General features: G+C 37.1%; 1 protein-coding gene across 1 annotated transcript in view; it reads left to right on the plus strand.

The window, feature by feature from the left end:
- Positions 1-1,546: 1,546 nt before the first annotated feature.
- LOC150097286 (coiled-coil domain-containing protein 40-like) overlaps positions 1,547-24,696 on the plus strand; it is a 298,600-nt gene continuing 275,450 nt past the window's right edge. The window contains exon 1 of the mRNA XM_090406906.1: positions 1,547-1,615. Coding sequence (XP_090263032.1) covers positions 1,579-1,615 — 37 coding nt within the window. The 5' untranslated portion in view covers positions 1,547-1,578. The remainder of the gene's footprint in view (positions 1,616-24,696) is intronic.

The raw sequence follows: 24,696 nt of genomic DNA on the forward strand, positions 1-24,696 counted from the left end.
AAGGATGGGATTGGATATGAGACTAGTGAGTTGGATAGGTAATTGACTGTCAGATAGATATCAGCAGGTTGCATATGTTGGGGGGGGGCTACTGCAGTGAGGCTATTATTGTTTAACTTGTATATTAAATGATATTAGGACTGACAACTGAAGATATGCAGTTGTTTGCTGATGGTGCAAAGTTGGGAAGAACTATAAGGAGTAGAGAAGAGCAGATGTGGCCCTGTAGGAGGATCTCAGTACTTGTTTCTGTTGGTACACTTGTTTCTCAGATGCTTCCCTGCCTGTATTTCCTTTGAGAACCATAATCTTTGTCTTACTAGGATTAGGCTGAAGATCTCTGTTCTTATTAATCTTGTTAACTTTGTCAAGAATTTCTCCTAGTTCTTCCTTGTCATTATAGAGGAGTACTGTATTATCAGCAAACTTCAAATTACTGATCAATCTACCACCTATCCTAATTCCTGTCTTGAGCTCATCCAATGTTACATGCATGATATCCTCAGCACAGATACTAAGCAAGTGAGGGGAAAGTAGACATCCATGCTTAACTCCCTTTCCAACCTGATGTCAATCAGTTAATCCAACACCTGTTCTTTCCATGGCTTCTTGCTCACTGTATAAGTTATCTATCAACCTGATAGTGTGTTGAGGGGAAAACCCATTCTTTTCATTACTTCTCACAGTTTCACATGCTGAACATCAAAAGCTTGAGCATAGTCTATGAACACATTACCATAGGGAGTCTAGCCCAACATTATTGATCTCTTTAATTTTGCCATCTATTCTGGTTATTTCTCTTGTAAGGACACTTTAGATAGATAAATAGTCAGAAGGTACATCTATGAATTCTCATCTTCTCTGGCTAGTTTCCATATGGATCTTTCAAAAAACATGAGCTTGATACTGCCATTCTTAAACCTTCTATTTGGCAAAGATATGTTGATGGTATGTTCTCTATTTAGCCACAGCTCAGACACATTAGATTTTTCCCTTCTGCACCTTAACAGCCAGAATTCAATTCACTATAGGAAAAAAAAAAGTTGCCTTTTTCTAATACTCTAATTACTCAGGTGGTGAGTAAAGAGTGAAAAGGAGATTTTTTGCTTAGCCAGTGGTGAATAAGTGGAATACATTGCTAGAGTGGGTGGTAAGTGCTCCAACACTGAATGTGTTCAAGGCAAGGTGTAATAGTTAGTGTGGTCTATGAGTTTGATCTCCCCCGATGAGTCTTTGGACTCTACAGATGTTGGAAGTAATAATAATACTAATAAATATGTATGTACAGTAGATGGAATGCATTTCTTTATAAGTAAATGGGTTTTATTATAAGAATTATATTTTATTTATTTCATGGCAAGAGAGTTTATAAGATATTACATATATTTCATAACTATAGAATAACACATATGCCACAGTAAATAACTTTTTTATTATGTAAAAAAAAAATACATATATTTGTAATAGTAATGTTGTTTTTCTTTAGTTTAAAAAAGTTGTGAAAAAAAGTTTTGTTGATAGTTTTTTTTTTTTTTTTGTAAATAGATTTAACATTTATGAATTGTACTGGATCGAGATATGGATCCTGCTATTAATGAAACAAGTATCAATACAGGTATATATATATATATATATTTTATTTTATGTTCATCTTGATTAAATGCTTCTATAATATATATATGTATTTAATAATATATGATATCTGATAATATAAAACTTCCAGTTATTATTGGTAATGATTAAGGGTTTAGAGGAGAACAATTTTTCTATAATGTTTAATTATTGAAGTTTCAGTGCTTCTATTAGCACCTTCTGCAGGATTATTGGTCCACATATAAGTTTATCTGCATGTTACAGGATGGCTAATAAAAGCATCTGCTCATCTATTTCTCTCTCTCTCTCTCTCTCTTTTAATCTACTGCTAGACACAAGTTTTCTGGCCTGTTAGTTCCTGGTGGGCTCTCTGCATAGAAAAAAATGACTGTTTTTGTGAAGGATGGTAGTGTGCAATGGTATGTATATAGAGGCCAGTAGAATATGTTCATAAACAAAGAATGAGTTAATCAAAGTCTTCCCTCCTGGATACACTAATCATACAGATTCCAGATGGTTCTTTATCTTTTTCTGTTTATAGAAAACCCATACATACAGGGAGATATTAGCACAAGCAGTTACACCATCATTCAGCTCAACAGAATAGTATCTTAAAAACACTAATTCACCGAGCTATCTGTTCCAATTGCAATGCTCTTACCGCTGAACTCACTCACTGGCATCACACTTTCCTAGCCAATGGTTATAATCTCCATAGGATAGAAAAAATGCTAAATGCTCCCTGGAAATCTCATCCATTGCCTATAACACAAGACTACAGCAAAACTGTTACCGTCCCATACATTCAAGGCATATCTGAAAAGATATTTCTTGTGTTGCCCATTACAGTTTTTTTAAACTAGTCCCACTGTTATTCCAGATTATTGTTGTTGTTTTCATGTACTGTGACAAACTGTTCTTGTGCTCTGAAGATGCTGGCATAATATCAGCAAAATATCAGCTAATAAGTTAATAAATGTTAATTTATTTTCTTATCATTCTGTATTGTAACCATGAGAATAAATTATGAGAAAGATTGAAAAGATTCAACTTGCAGAGTCTGGTGGACAGGAGGAATAAGGGAGATATGATAGAGACCTACAAGTTAGTAAGGAGTTGTTATAGGATCAATGCTGGAGAGGTTCTACAGAAAATAGTGGGAGATCGGGGGAGAACTAGAGGTCATCCCTGGAAACTATAAAGAGGGTGTGAGTAGGAGAGTGAGAAGCAGGTTTTTTTCATGCAGAGTTGTGAATGATTGAAATGCCTTGCCTGAGAGTGTGATGTCTGCAGAGAATTTGAGTGTGTTTAATGCATGGTATGATGAGCTGTGTGTATGATAAAAGGACCTCCCAGATGAGTTTTTGACTCCATGGGGTCTTGGGTAATAATAATAATAATATCAGCTACACACCATATTTAAACCATGTGTCAAATTGTCAACTTTTATCCATTCACTGAAGGATAAACTAAACTCTCTCTCTTCTTTATCACATCCAGAAGTTTATGAAGTGCCCAGTTCTTGTGATTTGGCTTAATATGGACAGAAAGGAAGAACTGTTGACTGCCTTGGTGAACATAAAAAATACATCGGACACTATTGTTATGGCATGTCGGGTCTAGCAGACCATGCCTTGGATACCCCTTCACACAAGATCAAATAGAAGAAAACAAAGTGCTACACAGAGAGAGACTGCTTTTTGAAATCAACAGTGGCTTTAAAACATACTCCAAACCTCAACAAAATGGCTGTATGAATTTACCAAAAATCTAGGAAACAGTCATTTTAAGATCTAATTAATACTTGTTTTCTCTTTTTTTCCAACATAGATGACACCTAATTAGGAGTTTAGTTTCTTGTGTTTCCCATTACAGTTTTTTTAAACTAGTCCCACTGTTATTCCAAATTGTTATTTTCATGTACTGTGACAAACTGTTCTTGTGCTCTGAAGATGCTGGTATAATACTACTAGCAAAATATCAGCTAATAAGATAATAAATGTTGATTTATTTTCTTATCATTCTGTGTTGTAATCAATATTATGAGAATAAATTAACATGTACTACCAACGTATAAGCCATTCTATGCATCCTTCCATTGTGTTTATTGTTGGAATTTTTGTTTGTTTGTATTGTATTGTATTTTGCTACTTGTTTGTTCCTACTGCTTCTGCTTATGAAAATAATGTCCATAAAGAAGCACATGTTGGTGGCATAAAAAGCTTTGGCATGAAGATCGAGTTCTGCCTTCTATTTTTCCAAGTGGATGCATTTTGAAAATTGCTTCATGTATGAAAGATTTGTGGATTATTAGGGTAAACAGAAAAAGGAAAGCATTAATGTATGTGAAAAGTGTGTTGATGGATTAGAAATGGGATCAAGAGTTGGGACAATAGAAGAGCTTAAGCAAGATTTCGTGAAAATGAAAAGTGAAATGAAACATCTGGAAGACAATATTAAAATATCTAAAGAAGAGATTTGCTGAAGAGAATGAGGAGGAGGAAGTTAATATTACAAAGAAAGGGTCAAAGGATAATCATATATCATTGAATGGGGACTTGATCATTAGATGTGTAATGACTAATAAAGTGCACAAAACATGCTTTCCTGGTGGGGAACAATGATACAAGTAACTGATGTTGCAGAGAAGGAAACAGTGGGCATCAAAATTAGTGGTAGTTGTGGGCACTAATGACTTAGTTGGTGAAAAAAAGAGAATGTTGATAGAAACTTGAAGAAGTTGTTGTTGCAGATAAAGGATAATAATGTTGTTAGAAAAGTTGTTAGTGTGTTGCCTCAAAATAAGAGAGCTGACTTTGTTGCATTGATTGAGTCAGTATACCCTAAGATAATTGGAATAAGTGAAACTTGGTTGTCTGAAGAGGAGTAATGTCAGGAAAAAAAATGGAATGATTTAGAATTTTTCATAATGATAGGAATGTAAAAATAGAAGTGGGAGTACTGTTGATGATTGCAGACAAATTGTGTTCACAAAGTGTGGAAGTTGATAGTGCTCACACAGATTTGGAATCTGTGTGGTGTGAAGATGAAATTAACAGGCTAGTATATCTAATAGGATGCTGTTATAGGCCAGAGAATATAGAGAATACTGATTGTGAAATGTTTAGTAAAAAAAGAAGGTGATGCTGATGGGAGACTTTAATTACAGGAATATAGAATGGAAGAAAGAGATAGTGTATGGGAACAAGGAGAGTGAATTTGTTGAATTTCTGAGAGATAAATATCTTAAGCAGCATGTGCCTGAAGCAACTAGAGGCTTTAATGTTTTGGATTTGGTGAAAACTACACAAGGTATTAACACTATAAAGTATTAACACTGCTGCTGGTTGGTGAAAGTGATCATGAGCTACTTGTTTGGGAAGAGGTAAAAAAGAAAAGGTTACTACCAAAAACATATGTGGAAATATTAGGTGGGTGATTGATGCTAACTGACTCTGTAGTCAGTTACCATCAATACATTGGGTAGATCTCCCTCGATGAGCTGTGCAGAAAAAATGTTGACAGTGCATGGAAATTCATAAGGCAGTATCCGACACAAGTGATGTATAACTGCATACTAAAGGTTAAGTGAGTAAATAGAGTAGGAGTTAAATGGATGAATGAAATCAAGCAAGCTATGTTTGAAAAGAAGAGCTTATGGAGGAGACAGTTGGTGGTGATCAGATCAATATATAAGACAGTTGGTGGTGATCAGATCAATGAAGATTATAAAGTGCATGACGAAAAGAAAGAAAAGGTACAGTATGAGATGGGATTTGATGGTCAGGCCATACAGCAGAAAAATTCAAGGGAATTTTTCTGCTATATGGCAAGCAAGAGAAAGAATAATTATTGCAGTTGACACTGGTGCATAATCATGGTAGCAGAGTGACCATTGCAGAGGATATAGTGGAATTATTGAATGATCACTTTATCAGTGTATATCATACTGGTGTAAGTGATACCTGGCAATATATAGAAGGAAGTCAAGTATTAAGAGAATTGGAAGTGAAAGAATCAGAGGTGTATCAGGTGTTGATTGGATTAGATGTTAATACTTTTTGGAATGGATGACATATTGCCATATATTCTTAAGGAATGTGCACAACAGTTAACTATGCCCTTGACCTGGTTATTTGATGAAAATCTTGCAGTGGGTATGGTTCCTAAGAAGTGGAAAGAAGGCAAAATAGTACCATTCCACAAGCATGGTTCTAGGACAGAAGTTTACAGTTGTAGACCAGTCTGTATAACTGCAGTTTTAGCCAAGGTGTTGGAGAGATTGCTTAGGAATAGAATACAGGATTGGGTTGGAGATATAGCATTCTTTATTATGGTTAGCATGGATTTGTAAGGGGCAGGTCTTGTTTTAGCAATTTACTTGCATTTTATGATAAGGTAACCAGCATGTTAGATAAGGGAGAATCATATACAGTGATAATTCTTGGACTTTGCCAAAGCGTTTGATAGATTACCACATGATAAGTTGTTGTTGTTGTACAAGCTACAGATGATGGGAATAGATAGTATATTCATTAGATAGATCAGAGATTAACTCTGATTGATACCAGCAAGTTGTGTATGATAGAGCAGTGTCTCAAAAAAAAAAAAAAAGAGGGTAACTAGTGGCATGCCCCAGGATTCTGTTCTTGGGCCCCTGCTGTTTAATTTATTTGTAAATGATATATCATGTGGAATAAGCGGGGATCCTCAGTTGTTTGCTGATGATTCAAAGCTTTAGAGAACTATACGTGGCACTGCTGATGTTAATTCCCTTCAGGAAGATTTGAATAGACTTTTGACTTATACAAAGGAGTGAGGTTCTAGTTTTAATATTAATGAGTGCAAGGTGTTGCATTTTGGAGTGCAGAAATATAAGGCTATGTACTATATTGATGGTGCCATACTGCACAAAGGGTATGAGAGTCGAGATTTAGGAGAGTGGTTCTGACTGAAGTTTAGAGGGCATATTGCAAATGTTGCACATCGTAGTGCCACTATGATAAGGAGTACTCTAACATGTAGGGATAACGATGTGCCATTATATAAAGCACTGGTCAGACTGTACTTGGACTATTGTGCTCAGATTTGGTCACCTGGTTTTCAGTGTGATATGGAAACATTGGAGAGGGTCTAGAGATGAGTGACTAAGACAATATCATGACTTTGGAATGCTGGAGAGCGGTTGAAGAAATGTGGATTGCAGATTTTGGATAGGAGGAAAAGAGGTGATATGATGGAGATATTTAAGTTAGTGAGAAGATTTTATCATATTAATCCAGAGCAGGTTATAAAAAGAGTAGAAGGTGAGAGGGGAAGAATTAGAGGGAGTTATGTAAGAGTTTGGTGAAGAGGGGTGTGAGGAGTAACATTATATGGAGTATGGAAAATTGTCAGTGAATGGAATGCATTGCAGAATATGTTATTAATGCAAGGATGAGGAGTTGTCTCTTCATTCCTTCTCTGTTTTACCGGTTATGTTTCAAAAGAACTCCATAGAATTTCTTTTGGTATTATTAACTAACTGCTGCTCATACTCTTACTAAGTGAGTCACATTCATTGTCTGCTCTTTGTATTCTTCATCCACCAATTTTTGCCACTTATCTTTTGCTTCCTCCATAATGTCTTTTCCTTCAGATTCATACCCTAACCTCTTCAGTCATCCATTTTACACCTAGCTTATTTAACCTCCTGACCTTTGGAATATATTGAAACAGTGCCTCTGCCAGACAGTTCCTGAGTAAGGACCAAGCAGCATTTGATCTCCTTCCCATTCATTGTCGTGGGGAAAATGGGTGCACATTTGAAAGAGAAGGATGGTGAGGAAGAGAGGCGAAAAAATGTTAAAAAATCAGTAAAAAAAAAGAAAAAGAAGGATTTGAAAACCGTAACGGATGTTAAAAGGGATGAAAGTGAGGTGAGAGTATGGAAGGAAACGAAATTGAGAGAACGAATGAAACTAGAAATGGCGTGACACAGAAATCGAAAGTGAAAAAATCGAAAGAATGGATGATAGCAGAAAAAGAATGAACGATAGCGAAAGTTCAATATATGTTGGATTGAAAAAACAGAAACAAAGAAAGATGAATGAGTGTGAAAATAGGAAGAATGATAGTGAAAGTTGGACACTTGTTGGTCAGAAATACGGAAACAAAGAAAGATGAATGAGTGTGAAAATGGGAAGAATGATAGCAAAAGTTGGATGCATGTTGGACCGAAAGTACGGAAACAAAGAAGGATGAATGAGAGTGGAAGTGAGAAGAGGGGGTTGAGAGTTAGAAAGATTGAATGATAGAGAGAATGTGTCGTGAGATTCGGAAGTTGAATTGGATTGGATGAGGCAAGAAATGAAATGGATGCAGAATGAAATTAAGAAAATTCAGGTAAAAACTATTAAAATAAATAATGATGGAATGAAAGAGTTAACGAAAGATGAGTGAGTGGTGTTGTATGATGACTCCATTATTAAAGGTGTGCTGGAGGATAGAATGCACAAGGTATGTTTTCCAGGCGCTAAAATGAGTAGAGTGATTGAGGCATTGGATATGAGGCAGGAGCGAGCAAAAGAGTTAATAGTATTAATAGGTATGAATGATTTGAGAGAGGACAAAGAGTGTGTCAGGATGGATATCAGGAGGCTGCTTAGAAGAATAAAAGAGAATACTGGGACAGGAAGGGTAGTTAGCATGTTGCCTGGGTATGACTGTGGTGAAATGAGGCAGAGAGCAAGGATTATGAATGATATGCTGGCTGAAATGTGTGAGGAGACAGGAGTACAGTTTGTTAATGTGTGAAATGAGTTTGAGGGACGAAGTGAGCTATATGGGAGCGATGGACTGCATTTGAGTGGTTATGATGTGAGTCGCTTGGAGAGACTGCTGCTGGAAGGTAGAGAAGTGAATAGAGAGAATGAATCAGATCGATTGGGAAGTGATGTGGAAGAGCGGGAGAATAAGACAGGAGAGATTGAAGAGGTGGTTATGAATGGGGAAGTGAGTGGTATGAGTATAGAAAATGAGAGAATGGGTGTGCAAGAGGAGCAGAGAAACGGGGAGGCTCAGGGTGGACAGGGGTACACAGCATGAGAAAGGTGGATGCTCCAAGAGGAGGAGGTGAGCATGTGTAGGCAGGAAAGGAATGGGATGACCAGGGATCAAGAGTTGGAATTGAAAAGGGTTTTAAAATGAAGAAGCAGAAAGGGAAATGGCCCCAGTCGATCATGGAGAGATCACATCGAGTGAGTGGTAGTATCAGTGGAACTAGCTGTAGATACAGAAATGAGCTGTTGTGTTTGTATACAAATGCTAGAAGTATAAGAAACAAGGCAGATGAAATGGTTGCACTAATTGCGTCTGTTCACCCCGAGATTGTCGGAATAAGTGAGACATGGTTGGAAGAGAATGACATCCTAACAGGAATAGAGATGGAAGGGTATGATGTGTTTCATGAGGACAGAGGGAGTAAAAAGGAAGGGGGAGTGCTATTGATGATAGAGAAAGAATTATGTCCATATAAAGTGGAGATGCAAGAGGGAAATAATGCCAGTGATTTTGAGGCAGTATGGTGCGAGATAGAGGTGAATGGAATCAAATACTTGGTGGGATGTTATAGACCAGGTAATGTGGATAGTGGTGATAATGAAATGTACAATCAAATTAGCCAAGTAAATAAGAAAAGGGTGATCATTATGGGTGATTTTAATTATGGCAATATAGACTGGAATGATGAGATAGCAACTGGAAGTAAAGAAAATGAGTTTTTGAGGGATAACTACCTCAGACAGTATGTAACAGAGGCCACACGAGGATGAGGGTCTTGGATTTGGTCATCTCATCAGCGGATGTAATTGTAAATGAGGTATCAAATCATTCACCAATTGGTGAGAGTGACCATGAGGTGATTACCTGGGTGGTTGCCAGCAGTGCGAGGACCTCTGTGAGAAAAAGGTATATCTGGAACTACAAAGGGGTGATTATGAAGAGCTCAGGAGACAGCTTACGGGTGTAGCATGGAATGAGTAGTTAGCTGGAAAAGAGATCAATGCAGCTTGGGAGATTTTCAAAAACTGTTTAGTAGATGCAATGTCTAAATGTATTCCAAGGGTGAGAAGGTTAAATAAGGTAGGTGTGAGATGGATGAATAAAGAGATTAAGCATGCAATACAGAGAAAAAGTGCATTGTGGAGGCAGCATAAGAGAAGCGGAAATAACCAATCCCATGAGGTACAAAGACCAAGCAAGGAGAGTGACTTGGTTGGCGAGGGTAGCTAAAGAGAGGTATGAACAGCAGTTGGCTAATGAAGCCAAAAAGAATCGTAAGGGGTTCTTTCGATATGTAGCCAGCAAAAGAAAGAATAATTATGGAAGGATGACATTGATTGGAGAAAATGGTATAAAGGCAGCCGATGCAGAATGTGTGGTGGAGATACTTAATGAGCAGTTCATAAAGATCTTTCAATCTTGTGAATGTGACCTCATGGAGGGATTGAGAGCAGTTGATGATGGGGAGGAGAGACTGACTGTAAGTGAGCAAGAGGTGTATGGGGAGTTGAGTAAACTAGATGTTAATAAGGCTGTGGGACTTGATAATATATCACCACGTATTCTGAAAGAACATGCCAGGGAGTTGACATCTGCCTTGACATATTTTTTTAATATGAGTCTTGCACTCGGTCAAGTTCCTAAGGAGTGGAAGGAGGGCAAGATTGTGCCACTTCATAAAGGAGGTGATCGAACTCAAGCATCAAACTATAGGCCTATCTGTGTGTCAGGTGTTGTGGTTAAGTTGTTGGAGAAGCTTGTGAGAACTAGGATTCAGAGTTGGGTTGGTAACAATGGTATTATCTTTGATGGACAGCATGGATTTGCTAAAGGGAGGTCATGTTTTAGTAATCTACTTACCTATTACAATAAGGTGACTGCTTCCTTGGACAGAGGAAAAGGACACACAGTAATATACTTGGATTTTGCAAAGGCTTTTGATAGAGTACCTCATGATAGGTTGACAGTCAAACTAGAGAAGATGGGGGTTGGATATTAGATTGTTGCATTGGATTGGAGACTGGCTATCTGATAGGTATCAACAAGTTGTGTATGGGGAGTGATATCCAGGAAAAGGAAAGTCACTAGTGGAGTGCCTTACGGGTCTGTTTTAGGTCCATTGCTGTTTAACTTGTATATTAATGATATAGATGAAGATTTGGATGGAGATATTCAGTTGTTTGCAGATGATGCAAAGTTGGGACGAACCATGAAATGTAGTGAAGATGTTGTGGCCTTACAGGAAGACTTGGATAGATTGAGTGATTGGGAACGGAAATAGGGATGTGAGTTCAATGTTGCAAAATGTAAGGTTTTAAAATTTGGAAAACAAAGATGGGATGCAGAATTTATGCTTGGTGAGAATATATTGTTGGAGGTAGAGGAAATAAGAGATCTGGGGGTGATAGTGGATAAGGATCTAAAATTTAGGGGACACATTGCCAAAATTGTGAAGACAACACAAAGGCTTCTGGGAATGATGCGGAGGACACTGACGTGTAGAAGTGGGGAGATTCTTGTTCTGTTATATAAGGCTTTGATTAGGCTACACATGGACTATTGTGCCCAGATTTGGTCACCTGGTTTTCAGAAGGATGGGTCCAAAGGAGACTGACTAAGGTAATTTCTGACCTCTGGAATGTCGAGTATGAGGAAAGATTGAGAAGATGTAATTTGCAGAGTCTGGTGGACAAAAGGAAGAGGGGAGATATGATAGAGACCTACAAGTTGGTAAGGGATTGTTATAGGATCAATGCTGGAGAAGTTTTACAGAGAATAGTGGGAGATCAGGGGAGAACCAGAGGTCATCCCTGGAAACTGTATGGGAGTGAGAGGCAGGTTTTATTCGTGCAGAGTTGTGAATGATTGGAATGCCTTGCCTGAGAATGTGGTGTCTGCAAAGAGTTTGAATGTGTTTAAAACATGGTATGATGAGCTGTGTGTGTGTGTGTGATAAAAGGACCTCCCAGATAAGTCTTTGACTCCAAGAGGCCTTTGGGTGGTAATAATAATAATTTCCTCATTCTATGATTTAGCTGCAAGCCATCTCCTTGTTTGTCATAATTACCATTTTTATAGTTCCATGTATATTCTTCTTTTCACAAGAGTTTTGTGCCGAATATATAGAAACCAAAAGTTTTGGCGAATGCAAGCATAAGCAACCTTATGGTCAACTTGTAGTAAAGGTAGAGTAAGCTCCAGATCACTTTCCTTAGTATTTTTCATAATATAAAGCACATCTCCTAGAGGACATGTGTGATAAATACTGAATCAAACATTATTTCATAGCTGAATATAGAAACTACAAGAATTTCATGCTGAATATATAAAAACTAAAAGTTTCGGCAGATGCATAGTCTTCATATATCTGGATAGGAGGAAAAGTGATTACTTCATGGTCACTTTCACCAACTGGAGGAAGATTTGACATCTCATTTATAATAACATCTCCTGATGAGATGATCAAATTCAAGATCTTTGATCTTCATTTGCCATCTCTTATAAACTGTCTATGATGGCTGCCTCTCAAAAACTCAAGAAATTCATTCTTTACTCCCAGATGCTATCTTTTCATTTCAGGCTATATTATCATAATTGAAGTCACCCATAACAATCACCTTTTCTTATTTGCCTTTCTCTCTCTTTCTCTCTCTCTCTCTCTGTCCCTACATCACCAAGTCTAATGCAACACCCAACTAAGTATTTCGCCTCACACCATACTGTCTCATAGCCGCTACTACTGTTTATCCCTTGCATTTCCACCTTGAATGGACATAACTCATCTGCTACCATCAGTACTCCTCCTCCTTTTCTATCTCGTCTGTCTGCATGTAAATCATCATATTCTTCCATCTCTATTCCCGTCAAGATGTCTTCCTCATTCAACCATACCTCACTTATTCTAACAGTTTTTGGTTGGGATGAACTGAATCATTGTGATAGTTTCATCCTCCTTATTTTGGATACTTCTTGCATTCGTATACAAACATAATAGCTTACTTCCGTTTCTATAACAAGTCCCATGGACACCACTTCCGGAATGTGGCTTGTCCATACCTATCTCCCCCCATGGCCATTCCTCTATCACCAGCAATCCTAAACCCTCACCAGATTAATGCACTCTCCAGCAGGCCATCTCACTCTGTAATACACTAATACACTCTCTCCCAGGCCATCTCAAGCTTTTCTTGTCCATCCAACATGTATATTGCTCATGTGATGTCTGCCTGTCCACTTTTTTCCCTCTCAGAAAACTTGTTTATCGTGCAAAAAAAAAAAAAAAAAAGACAATACACACACACATAGTAAACATACATATACAAACATAGTACACTAACTAGTCTTGTAGTCTTGCTTTTGCTTTAATTCCAGACAACAACACCAATCCCCATATCTGATGAGCTTCTATTACTAACTTACACTCACGTTTATAGAAACTGCATCACCTTACATAAATATTGTTTTCAGTAGTTAAATGGTCCTTTTCATTGAGTTATCATTCGATATTTTGTTGTATTGCATTATCTATCTTTTCCACAGGTTTCTGTATAATGTAATAGTTGCTGCTATTGCATTAGAATTTTTTTATGCTATAAATAGACAGCAAGAGGTAGTTTTGCATTTTCGTGCTGAGATCGCTATGGCTAGTTACGTGTAGTTAATACCTCGCAAAAAAAGTGTGATTCAAGCTTTGAATAGAGAAGGCTATTCCTGTTGTGAAATAGCTAAGTGGGTGTCCTGTAGTCAATTTACTGTGGTACAGGTGCTGTCAAAAGTGAAAGAAACCGTATCTGTTGAAAGGAAGAAGGGGTCAGGAAGAAAGCCACTGTTTGTGCCATGCCAAAATCGAGTTCTAAAGTAGTTCTGCCTCAAAAATCACTGTGTGTCGAACAGAGAACTGGAACGGGACTGGGAAGAACAAATGGAGATTGTGGCAAACTCTGTCATGAGAAGGCTCATTCGACAGCAACTGATAATCAGGTGCCCTTAAAGGAAGCCCTTGTTAATAATAAAAAAAATGAGATTGGCTCAATTAAATTGGTGCAAAGAGCATGCCAAATGGATCCCCCCCCCCCGATAAGTGGAAAAGAGTAATTTTTTCTGATGAGAAAAAGTTTAACCTTCAAGGCGCTGATGGCAGACAGACAGTTCGAAAACAATTATTAAGGGAAAAATTCAACCCTGACTTCTGGTGTCAACAGTCAAATTCTCAGCCAGTGAGATGATCTGGGGCTGCATGTAATATCCTTTTGTTGATTGCATGCATTTCACAAAAGGTTAAGTGAATGCTCAAATGTACGGATATTTTAGAAGAATTGCTGCCTACTATCAGAGACCACTTTACCATAATGACGAACTGCATCTTTCAACAAACTGCATAGGACAAAAAGTGTAAGTAATGCTATTATAACCCTAAAATGTACCACATGAATTGAGTTTAGTACTTTAAAAAGCTTTAGTTTTTGGTACAGGTTAATAAGTGGCTCAATGAACACCCAGCATCCCTTCACAGTACAACTCGAAACCTACAGAACAAGTTTCTTTTCCTCTTCCTTCATCCATGCTACAGCTATATTGTTGACCAGTTCTTCCTCATTATGTATTTTCCAAGGAATACAATATACAGGCTTTTAAATCAAATGTAAACAGGCTTCTCCTTTCTCAACCCATTACCCATACACAGTAGTACTAACATACTATTAGGTTGATTAACCAACTTCTCATGTATGGACTCAACTGTTAGTAGCCTCCTTCCTTTGTGAAGTGGAACAAATTTTCCCACCTTCCACTGTTTTGGGACTTGCCCTGTTTCTAGACTCATGTTAAACAGGTGTGCCAAAGGTGCCTTTATTTCCTTAAAACATTCCTTCAAAGCATGGTGGCAATACATTATCAAGTCGATGTTTCCTTATTAATGTCAAATTTACTTAATTCCTTGTGTACCTCCTGCTCATTCACCATCATTCTTCCTACACCATATCATCTGCATTCCAGCTTCTCATGATGTCACCTTCAGAAGGATGAAATACACTGATAAACTGCTCATTGAGTATTTCAACTTTATCCTAAGCACCAGTCACCCATCTTCCAGTATCATCAACTATTATAGTCATTCTTTCTTCTACCTACCACATATCAAAAGAACTCACTAGGATTTTTCTTAGCTTGATTGGCTAACTTCTCATACTACACTTTTACTGCCTTTACCAACCAAGTTACCTTCCTGGTCTGTTCTTTGTATTCTTCGTGCAACTGATCATTACCAGCAGGGCCGGCTCTACTGATGGTGCAACACATGCATTTGCACGGTGTGGCAAAATTGGTCTAAACTATATGAGAAATAAATAATAAAAAAGTCATTTATCCCTTCTCTGTTAAAACCAGACTTAAGGATGTTGTTAGTTAAATATTTACATAATAAAACTTCATTGTACTGTATATTTTTAAAAAATCATAATCATTTAAAATAATGTAGTATTATGTTGCATTTAATATTGCACTGTTAGTGTCAGTGTTAATATCAGACGATGTGACAATAGCAGAACACCTTCTCTCTTGCATTTATTTCCGATTCCATTGTTGGCCGTGAGTTGACCTTGACCTGAGATTAAAATACGTGCATATTTATCAAAATTGCTTAATGAAAGTACAGTAACATATTCTTAATGAATATAGAATTACAAGATTAGATTATATATAAAATTTCAGAATGATTGAATTTCTTTGAAATTTTGTACGACGTGGCAATGGTCATTATTCTGTCTTCCATGTGCGATATCTGTTGTTTCTGATTTGGAAGTGAGAATCCGACCAGTCCGCAGTGCAGTGTTAATATTGATGTGATGACTGTGTCTTTTCATGTTTTACATTGGGGTGAGCCCAGGGAATGCAGCCGGTCCTGAAGTAATCTTCAACGATACTTTAAATGTGGATGCTATTTTTTCCCAAGCGGCGAGCATAGTCTTTCAAAACCAAAGCTTATTAAAACTTATTTACATTCTACAGTGGTCAAAACTCGATTGGAAGGTCTTGCCATGATTTAAATTGAACATGAAATCAGTCAGAAATTAGACTACACTGGCCTTATTTGTGATTTTGCAAATATGAAAGCAAGAAAAGTTTCATTTTAAACAGTAGGTTTACATTTTAATAGTGAAAATGTAACTTAACTTATGTCAAGACGTGACACATGTTCTAATATCTAAAAAAATTATATTTACCATAGTTACGTGTTTGTGATTTACAGTGGTGCACTCAGGATTTAATCTTGGGGGGGGGGGGAGACCGTTGAGTAGATGATTTGACAGTACATGCTATGTATCGCATATGATCTGTGACCGAGCATCTGCAATGATTGCCAATACATGATACCTGTGATCTCCTCTGGCCTGGCTCAGGCAAACAAAGTAGCGCTTGGTCCACCCATGCACTACTTTGTTACCTTGCATTCACAGTGGCTGTGATTCCCAAGAGCTATAGGGTATTCCCACCTTATGTGACTGCTAATTCATAAGTAGTATAGAAATAGAAGACACAACATAACATAAATAAAAAAAAAGAATTTGAATTAGGAAAAGAATTTTGGAAAATTTTCTAGTGTTTTTTTTTTCCTTTTTCTTTGGGGGGGGGGGGGTGCCAGGGTCCCTTGGTCCTCTTTTGGGTGCACCACTGGTGATTTAGCAGTTCCTCATTTTACATGACGTGATGAGCATTACTTACATGTAAGTTAATAGTAATACATTATTTTCTTTCTTTCTTTTAACCTTTTAATGGTGTTTGACGAGTATACTCATCATTTTTTAGAAATGACCACTTTTTGGGTAATGATGGGTATACTCATCATGTGAAAAAATAAATTACCCTTTGTGACAAAAATTTAAATTTTAGCAAACGCTGAAAAATATGTTTCTCTTATTATTATTATAAAGGAATCTAACGATGAATGATTTTTTGCACATTTTATGAAAATAATGTTGTGTGCATAGCAAATAAAATACCATTGCATGCAATTCAAATAATTTCTTGTGAGAACTGTGCAAACAGAGCCTAATTTTCCCCAGAAAATAATGAAAACTCTACAAAAAACTTTTAAAAAAAAGACCACGCAACACACTCCTAATTTGTAGTATTTTTTAGCAAGTCGAATTGAATTTTTTATAAACTATAATTGTACCACAAGTTACTATACTTTTTGTTATATGGATTTTTCATAGTTTTTTAAAAACAATATTTTTTAGGTTGTGTTGATAGTATTTGTGATATTAATGAATTTTGGAGGAATAAAATTACTGATTTTTCAAATAAACTAACTTTTAATAATTGCCACTTTGTTATAATTTAATTAAAATTTACAGCAGGTGCATTTACTCTGCATTTGACGAGTCTTCACTTGATTTTAATTACTCATGCAGATGCACATTTTCAGAACAAAATTCCACTGTTAAAGGGTTAATTGTCTCTTTCTTTCTGTAAAAAATATAGTTTATGATCATTTTTCATTAACTTATGAATTTTCATTATCTAATACTACTATTTAGGCATATTATACATATTATTACACTCAACTGCCTTACTGATGTCTGCATATCCACTCCCCCCCCAACGCTCTAGTTTCCCTGATTCTGCACATTCACTATCACTTCATTCAGCAACACTTTTTCTAGTCTCCACACACCAAATCAATTCAAATGCAAACCATCCATCTTGTATAAATCCTTTTGCCCATCAAACTCACTCCACATGTCCATTATGGCTTTTATGATGTCATTTTTTAGGGGGGAGGGATGGCAAAATATGCTATTGCATGGGGCAGCAAAATTCCTAAGGCCAGCCCTGATTACCAGCATTCATCTTATGTTGCCTCCACAGTGCCTCCTTCTTCTGCAATTAAATATCTTCATTTATCCATTTTATTCCTACCTTATTTAGCCCTTTCTCCTTTAGCATATACTCAGACTTTGCAGCTGTTAAATAGCTCTTGATCAATGCTCAAGCAGCATCTGCCTCCTTTCCACTTTACATGCTATAGCTTCCATAATCACCAACTTTGTAGTTTCACATATATCCCTTGTTCACAGAAGTTCTCATGTGACTGACTACAACCCAGGTCATCTTTTCATGGTCACTCTCACCAACTAGGGGAGGATTAGGCACTTCAACGACAATCTCATCCTCTGATGATATAACCAGATCCACGACTCCTAAATACTTAGACAAAATATTTTTCATTGGATCTTTCCATTGTAGTGAATATTTCTACTTTATCTTCTCTGGATGTAACTTTTGTTTCATCTCCACTAACTAAAGTTAGTCTTCCACATTCACTCTTTCTTCTACTAGCCACATGACCGTGGAATGTTTTAGAAGTTTTGCTTTTCTGCCTCAGCTTATTTTCTTTCATATGCCAGTTTCTCTTTCTTCATTGTACTCATCTTTCTAGTCTGTGCCTTAATGTCCTGGTGCTGAGGAGTATTTTGTTTTTTATACTTCCTCTTTCTCAGCAGCTCCTGCATAATTCTGTGACTCATCCATTTCATCCCTACTTATTTATCTTCCTAACCTTAAGAATGCAATCTGACATTGCCATAACCGATCTTGAACTAACTCCCAGACACTACTGATTTCTCTCTTTCAATTGGTCAAGCTATAGCAGGGTACACCAGTGTATTTCCTTAGTTTATCATAGTCTCCTGCTGTGTAATCTCACAAATCTCTTTTTTTCTGTAAAGGTTTCACTTTATGTCTTCCTGCCACTTCCCATTTCACAACCACACGGTTACTCTCCCCCAGTTGGTGACATCATGATGACATCTTTTGTTATATTCCTATACAAGATGATATTATCAAATCCAACATTTGTATCTCATGTGTTGCTTCAACTACTTGCTGAATAAAGTAGTAATCTCTATGCATCTTAAAGAATTCAAACTTTTCTATAGACAGCTTGGTAAGACAAGTATTTTCTTCATATGCATATGTACTTGTTATTAAATGTGAATCAAACTAAGTTACATATTTTGGTAGCAAAAGAAAAGAATGAGAGAGTTAAGATAGTGAGTCCGTTACCGCAGTATGACAGAGAAGAGTTGAAAAGGAGGGCCATAATTGCAAATGACTATGCGCAGGTTATGCAGGAGGAGTGGTGTGGAGTTTGTGGATGTGTGGAGTGAGTTTGATGGGCAAAAGGACTAATACAAGATGGATGGTTTGCATCTGAATTGATTTGGTGTGCAGAGACTAGAAAAAGTGTTGCTGAATGAAGTGATAGTGGATGTGCAGAATCAGAGAAACTAGAGCTTTTTTTTGGGGGGGGGGGGGAGGAAGTGGATATGCAGAGATCAGTGAGGCAGTTGAATGTAAGAATGTGTATAATATGCCTGAGCTAGTACAAAGGACAACAAATCAGAATGGGATAGTTAAAATAAGGCATCAAGATAGGGGTGGGACTAACAGGCTTCTGCACTTCATGTATACTAATGCCAGGAGTATTAGGAACAAGAAGGAAGAATTTTTGGCCTTGATTGGCTCTTCCTGGCCACAGGTTATTGGCATTAGTGAGACATGGCTGACAGAAGATGATATAGCTAGTGGGATAGAATGTGAAGGGGTATAGTGTGTTCAGGAGGGACAGAGAGAAAAAAGAATGAGGGGAGGAGTGTTATTGATGATAGCTGATGAATTGCAGCCAAGGAGAATAGAATTTGAACTGCAGGATAGTGAAGAGAGCACATTTGAAGCTATTCGGTGTGAGATTAAGACTAGTGGAACAAAATATACAGTTGGGTGCTGCTATAGACCAGGTGATGGAATAGATGGTGGAGATAGTATGCATAAACAAATAGATGCAATGAGTGGAAGGAGGGTAATTATTATGGGGGATTTCAACTATGGTAACATTGATTGTAAGGAGGAGAAGACACATGGGAGGAAGGAATTAGATTTTATACAGTTATTAAGGGATAACTACCTGAGACAGCATGTAATGGAATATACTAGGAGTTCGAGAGTGCTTGACCTAGTAATTGCATCTGAGAATTTGACTGTAATGAATATGACCATGTTGCCACCAATTGGTGAGAGTGGGAGGTGGCTAAATGTGAGGAATTTTCAATTAAGAAAGGGTACATGTGGAATTACTGGGCTGGTAAGTATGACCAGCTTAGGAGATTGCTTGGTTCAGTGCCATGGCATGTAAAACTGCAAGGGCTGGAGGTTGATAGTGCATGGGAAGTGGTAAAGACGCGTTTAAAGGAGGTAATGGCTGACTGTATACCTAGAGTCCAGATAGTAAATCAAGTAGGGGTTAAATGGATGAATAACACCATTAAGCTTGAGCTGCAAAAAAAGAAACAACTAAACTGTGGAGGGAATTTAAGGAGAAAGGTGACCTGCAGGCACACAAACAGTATAAAGCACAGGCCAGAAGGGTAACGAGTGTGGTAAGAAAAGCAAAAGCAGATTATGAAAGGAAATTAGTCACGCAAGCTAAAGAGAATCCCAAACAGTTTTTTTGATATGCTTCAAGTAAAAGAAAAAATGTATATGGCAGAATGATTTTAAGGAATGCCGATTAGTTGATATAGTGGAATTACTCAGCGAGCACTTTGCAAGAGTATATCATCCAGGTGGTGATATTGCAGGAATGAAGGAACCAATAGCTTATATGGGAATTGAGGTAAATGAAATGGAGGTGAATAGTATATTACAAAACCTTAATGTGAATACATTTGTGGGATTGGATGGCATACCAGCTCGGGTCTTACATGAAACAGCGAAAGAATTGTCAGTGCCCATGACCATTTTGTTTAATTTGAGTCTCGGGTCTGGGTTAGTCCCAAGGGGGTGAAAAGAGGGGAAAATAGTACCACTGCATAAAGGAGGTTCTAAGACTGCTGTTGCAAATTACTGACAGATCAGCATATCAGGATTCGTTGTCAAGGTCTTGGAGAAAGTAGTCAAGGAAAAAATACAGGAATGGATAGATGATAACGGGATATTGTATGGGGAACAGCATGGTTTTGTGAAGGGTAGATCATGCCTCAGTAACTTGCTCATGTTTTATAACACAGTGATGGCTGAACTGGATAAGGGTAATGAGTTTACAGTGATATTGCTGGACCTTGCTAAGGCAGGATACCACATGGAATTCTAATTAGTAAACTGCAGCATATGGGGATGGATATAAGGTTGGTGAGATGGATAGGAGGGTGGTTGATGGAGAGATATCAGAGAGTAGTTTATTCAGGAGTAGAGTCCAAAAGACAGCCTATGACTAGTGGTGTGCCACAGGGTTCTGTTCTTGGACCACTACTATTTAATTTGTTCATTAACGATATAGGAAAGGATCTGAGAGGAACTATTCATTTGTTTGCTGATGATGCAAAGTAGGGTAGAGCAATAGTGAATGCACATGATGTCAAAATTTTGCAGGATGATTTGGATAAATTGGAGGACTGGGCTACGGAGAATGGATGTCAATTTAATGTGGCAAAGTGTAAGGTTATGCATTTTGGGGTGAAAAGATTAGCAGCAGTATACCACATTGGTGGAACTGTCCTCCAGGAGATTGATGAGGCCAGGGATTTGAGAGTGTTGGTGGATAGGGAGTTGAAGTTTAGGGGCACATTGCAAAAGTGGCTAAATCAGCTCATCAAATCACTTGGTTACTGAAGAATACCTTGACGAGCAGAGACCAGCAAGTCATTGTTCCTCTGTATGGAGCCTTGATAAGACCCCATCTTGACTAACTGTGCCCAGATCTGGGCGCCACGGTTTCTTCTTGATGGGGAAGAGGTGGAGAGGATCCAGAGGCGAGTGACCAAGATGATAGCAGGTCTATGGAATGAACCTTATGAGAACAGATTAAATATTTGTGGGTTGCAGAAATTGGTTGATAGGTGGAAAAGGGGTGATATAATTGAGACATTCAAGTCACTGAAGGGTTTCTATAAGATTAATTCAGAGGATATTTTTCAGAACAGGTCTGGTGGTGGGAGGATTAGGGGTCATCCATGGAAACTGGGCAAGAGTGTGGTTAGCAAAGCTGTTAGAACTAGGTTTTTTACTCGGAGAGTGGTGAATGAGTGGAATAAGTTGCCAGAGTCTGTTGTGGGTGCCATGACTGTAAATGAGTTCAAGGCAAAGTATGATAGATACTGTGTGGAAGCTGAATAGTTGTTCTTGACATGATGTTTAGGGGCCTCCCTCGATGAGTCTAAGGACTCCTTGGATTTGCCCGTAATAATAATAATAATAATTTTTGGCTTTTAATTTTATTGAAAACATTTTTATTGTCTTTATCTTGATTTTCTCCATCAGCTACTACACCATATTTGAGTTTTTTATATTGTCTGAGGACTAGTGATTTTTTCCCCCAATGACTGATACCATGGCATGGACCCCCCCCCCCCCACACACACACCGAAAAACACGGATGTATGGGCTTAAACTACAAACAGAATGATGGTAAAGTATGATGAAATGTCATGCTAGCCAGCACATCACCAGTTAAACAGATTCTTGTTGTTCTCATTAGGAAACCATGGAGAGCAACAAAAATGCAGTTGCTGAATCATTGTGGTGGCATCATGGTGACATCTTTCCTCAGCTGAATTGAAGAGTTAGGCATCATCAACATTAGAAGTATTATTACTATTATCATTATTAAGGAACAGAGTGGTTAGAGGTGTGATGTACGGAGACTCGATGATCTCTGGTGTGCAAGATAGGATGCCAGAGGTGTGTTTGACTGGAGGGATGATAGAAAATGAGGCTATGGCAATTAAGAGGGGTGAAAGGATGGATGAAATGATTGTGATGGTGGGCACGAATGACTAGGTAAATCAGACGGTGAGATATCAGAGATTCTTGCTTGAAGTTGGAGCAGCAAAGGTCAATGGGTTCAAGGAGTGGTATGATAAACTTTGTGTTTCCTAAAAACGACCTCCCACGATGAGTCTTTTGACTCCATGGAGGCCTGGATAATAATAATAATAATAATAACATTAGAAGTATGAGTGGAAAATAAGGGGAACTCACAAAAATTAGAGCAGTACCATGTCAAAATTTTTGATGTTAATAAAATGAAAAAGTCTAACACAGTTGATACTTCATCCATACAAATCTCAAGATGGGTTGAGTTCCCTAATTAGGGATTTTAGGCAATTTAATGCACCTGTCATACCATTCCTCTGCTGTATCCCTCTAAGAGTAAGTACTTACTCTTAAAGTACTTTATACTTGTAGATATGTGTTCACTTAGCCAGTTTGCCTCTTTGTAGGATGAGAAACCTTATTGTCACTGAATTGAGACTGGCTAACTCACTTTCAGTTGAAAAGTTAGAAGTTTTTCCAACTTGGTTATACGATAAATTAAAGATGCCAAGAAATTATATTCCTAGTTTAATCCTTTATCCAAGTGTAAGCAGACAAAGTTTGCACCTGATGTAATTTGAGGCCTGGGCAACTTGTATATTTTTACTTCAGGTGCAAACAAAGTAACTATTACACTTAGATAAAAGATTAAACCAATAATATCATTTCTTGCATCTTTAATTTATAATCTTGATAAAGGTTCTTTGTGTCCTAGACAGGATTCAAACCCAAGTCTTTCCAACCAAATGCTTCATCTATACTAACTGAGCTATAGAGGCTTTGGTGAGATACTGCTAAATATTAACTATATGTCATTATGTTTGGGTAGTAGTTATCACGGAAATGGAGTAGTTGTATCATAGTATCCACACTAAATATGATGAAACACTTGAATGGTATGAAATTCAAGTAAAATGTTATAGGCAAATTTTGTAATGGGAAATTGGACAGTACGATTAAGTTGTGCTTGTGGTCCCACAGAAGGCTCATAAGGAAAAAGCAGAAAAAAAAAATTTTTTTTTTTTGAGCCGTTTTGGAGATCTAAACAGTCAAAAATGAACTGCAGGCATATAATGCAATAATAAAAGTCAAAGCTAATAATAATGGTAATTACCTGATGAATTTCTGTTCAGTATATGGACTAGCATTACCAACACAATGTTCGATGCATATGCACATAAATTCATGCTGAGTGAATACACATGAATCCACACTAAATATGACTAAATAGTATATCTACCCTCCAGCCAGTAGGCTGCTGGTTTGAATTTCATCATTGCCATGGATGTTTGAGATTATCTTTAGGTGGGAGATAAATCTCATTGCTTGGCTTGAAACCACTGCTCCACTTGTTGGAGGCCTGAGGTGGCTTTCCATGTCTGGCCTCTACAGTAGAGTTTCTAGACTATGTAAAAATATAAATTAAAAGTGCACACACACATATATATATATATATATATATATATATATTTTTTTTTAAAATAGATTTAATGACTTAAAAACCGAGATTACTTATAAAGATTTAATAAGATTAATACAACTAGTTTCGGCTTATAATAGCCTTCATCAGGTATTCTTAAAGGAAGAGAATAGTAATAAACATTGCAGTATCTAAAAACTTGAAAATACAGGTAAAAAATCGCCACACATAATTGATACATAAAAAATGTTGATCAACGTTTTTTATGTATCAATTATATATTAATTGCCACGCATAATTGATATATAAAAAACGTTGATCAACGTTTTTTATGTATCAATTATATGTGGCGATTTTTTACCTGTATTTTCAAGTTTTTAGATACTTCAATGTTTATTACTATTCTCTTCCTTTAAGAATACCTGATGAAGGCTATTATAAGCCGAAACTAGTTGTATTAATCTTATTAAATCTTTATAAGTAATCTCGGTTTTTAAGTCATTAAATCTATTTTTAAACATGTATCACAACAACCAAGTTGAAGCATATAATTACATATATATATATATATATATAATTAATAAAAAATAGAAAAATTCTTATTCCACATATGATACAAATGTATTACAGATTTACAAAATCCTTTCATCGGTGGGAGCCACATAAAAAAAGTCTGATTGACTATATCATTATTGATAGTGATCATCTTCATAGTAGTTCAGGATACAAGTGTGTACAGAGGATTTGAGAAATAGGAAGAAATAACCATT

This window comes from Typopeltis vanoorti, chromosome 17, assembly GCF_054136105.1.
Source record: "Typopeltis vanoorti isolate ZY-2024b chromosome 17, IOZ_Tvanoo_1.0, whole genome shotgun sequence".
In the NCBI taxonomy this organism is placed as follows: domain Eukaryota; kingdom Metazoa; phylum Arthropoda; class Arachnida; order Uropygi; family Thelyphonidae; genus Typopeltis; species Typopeltis vanoorti.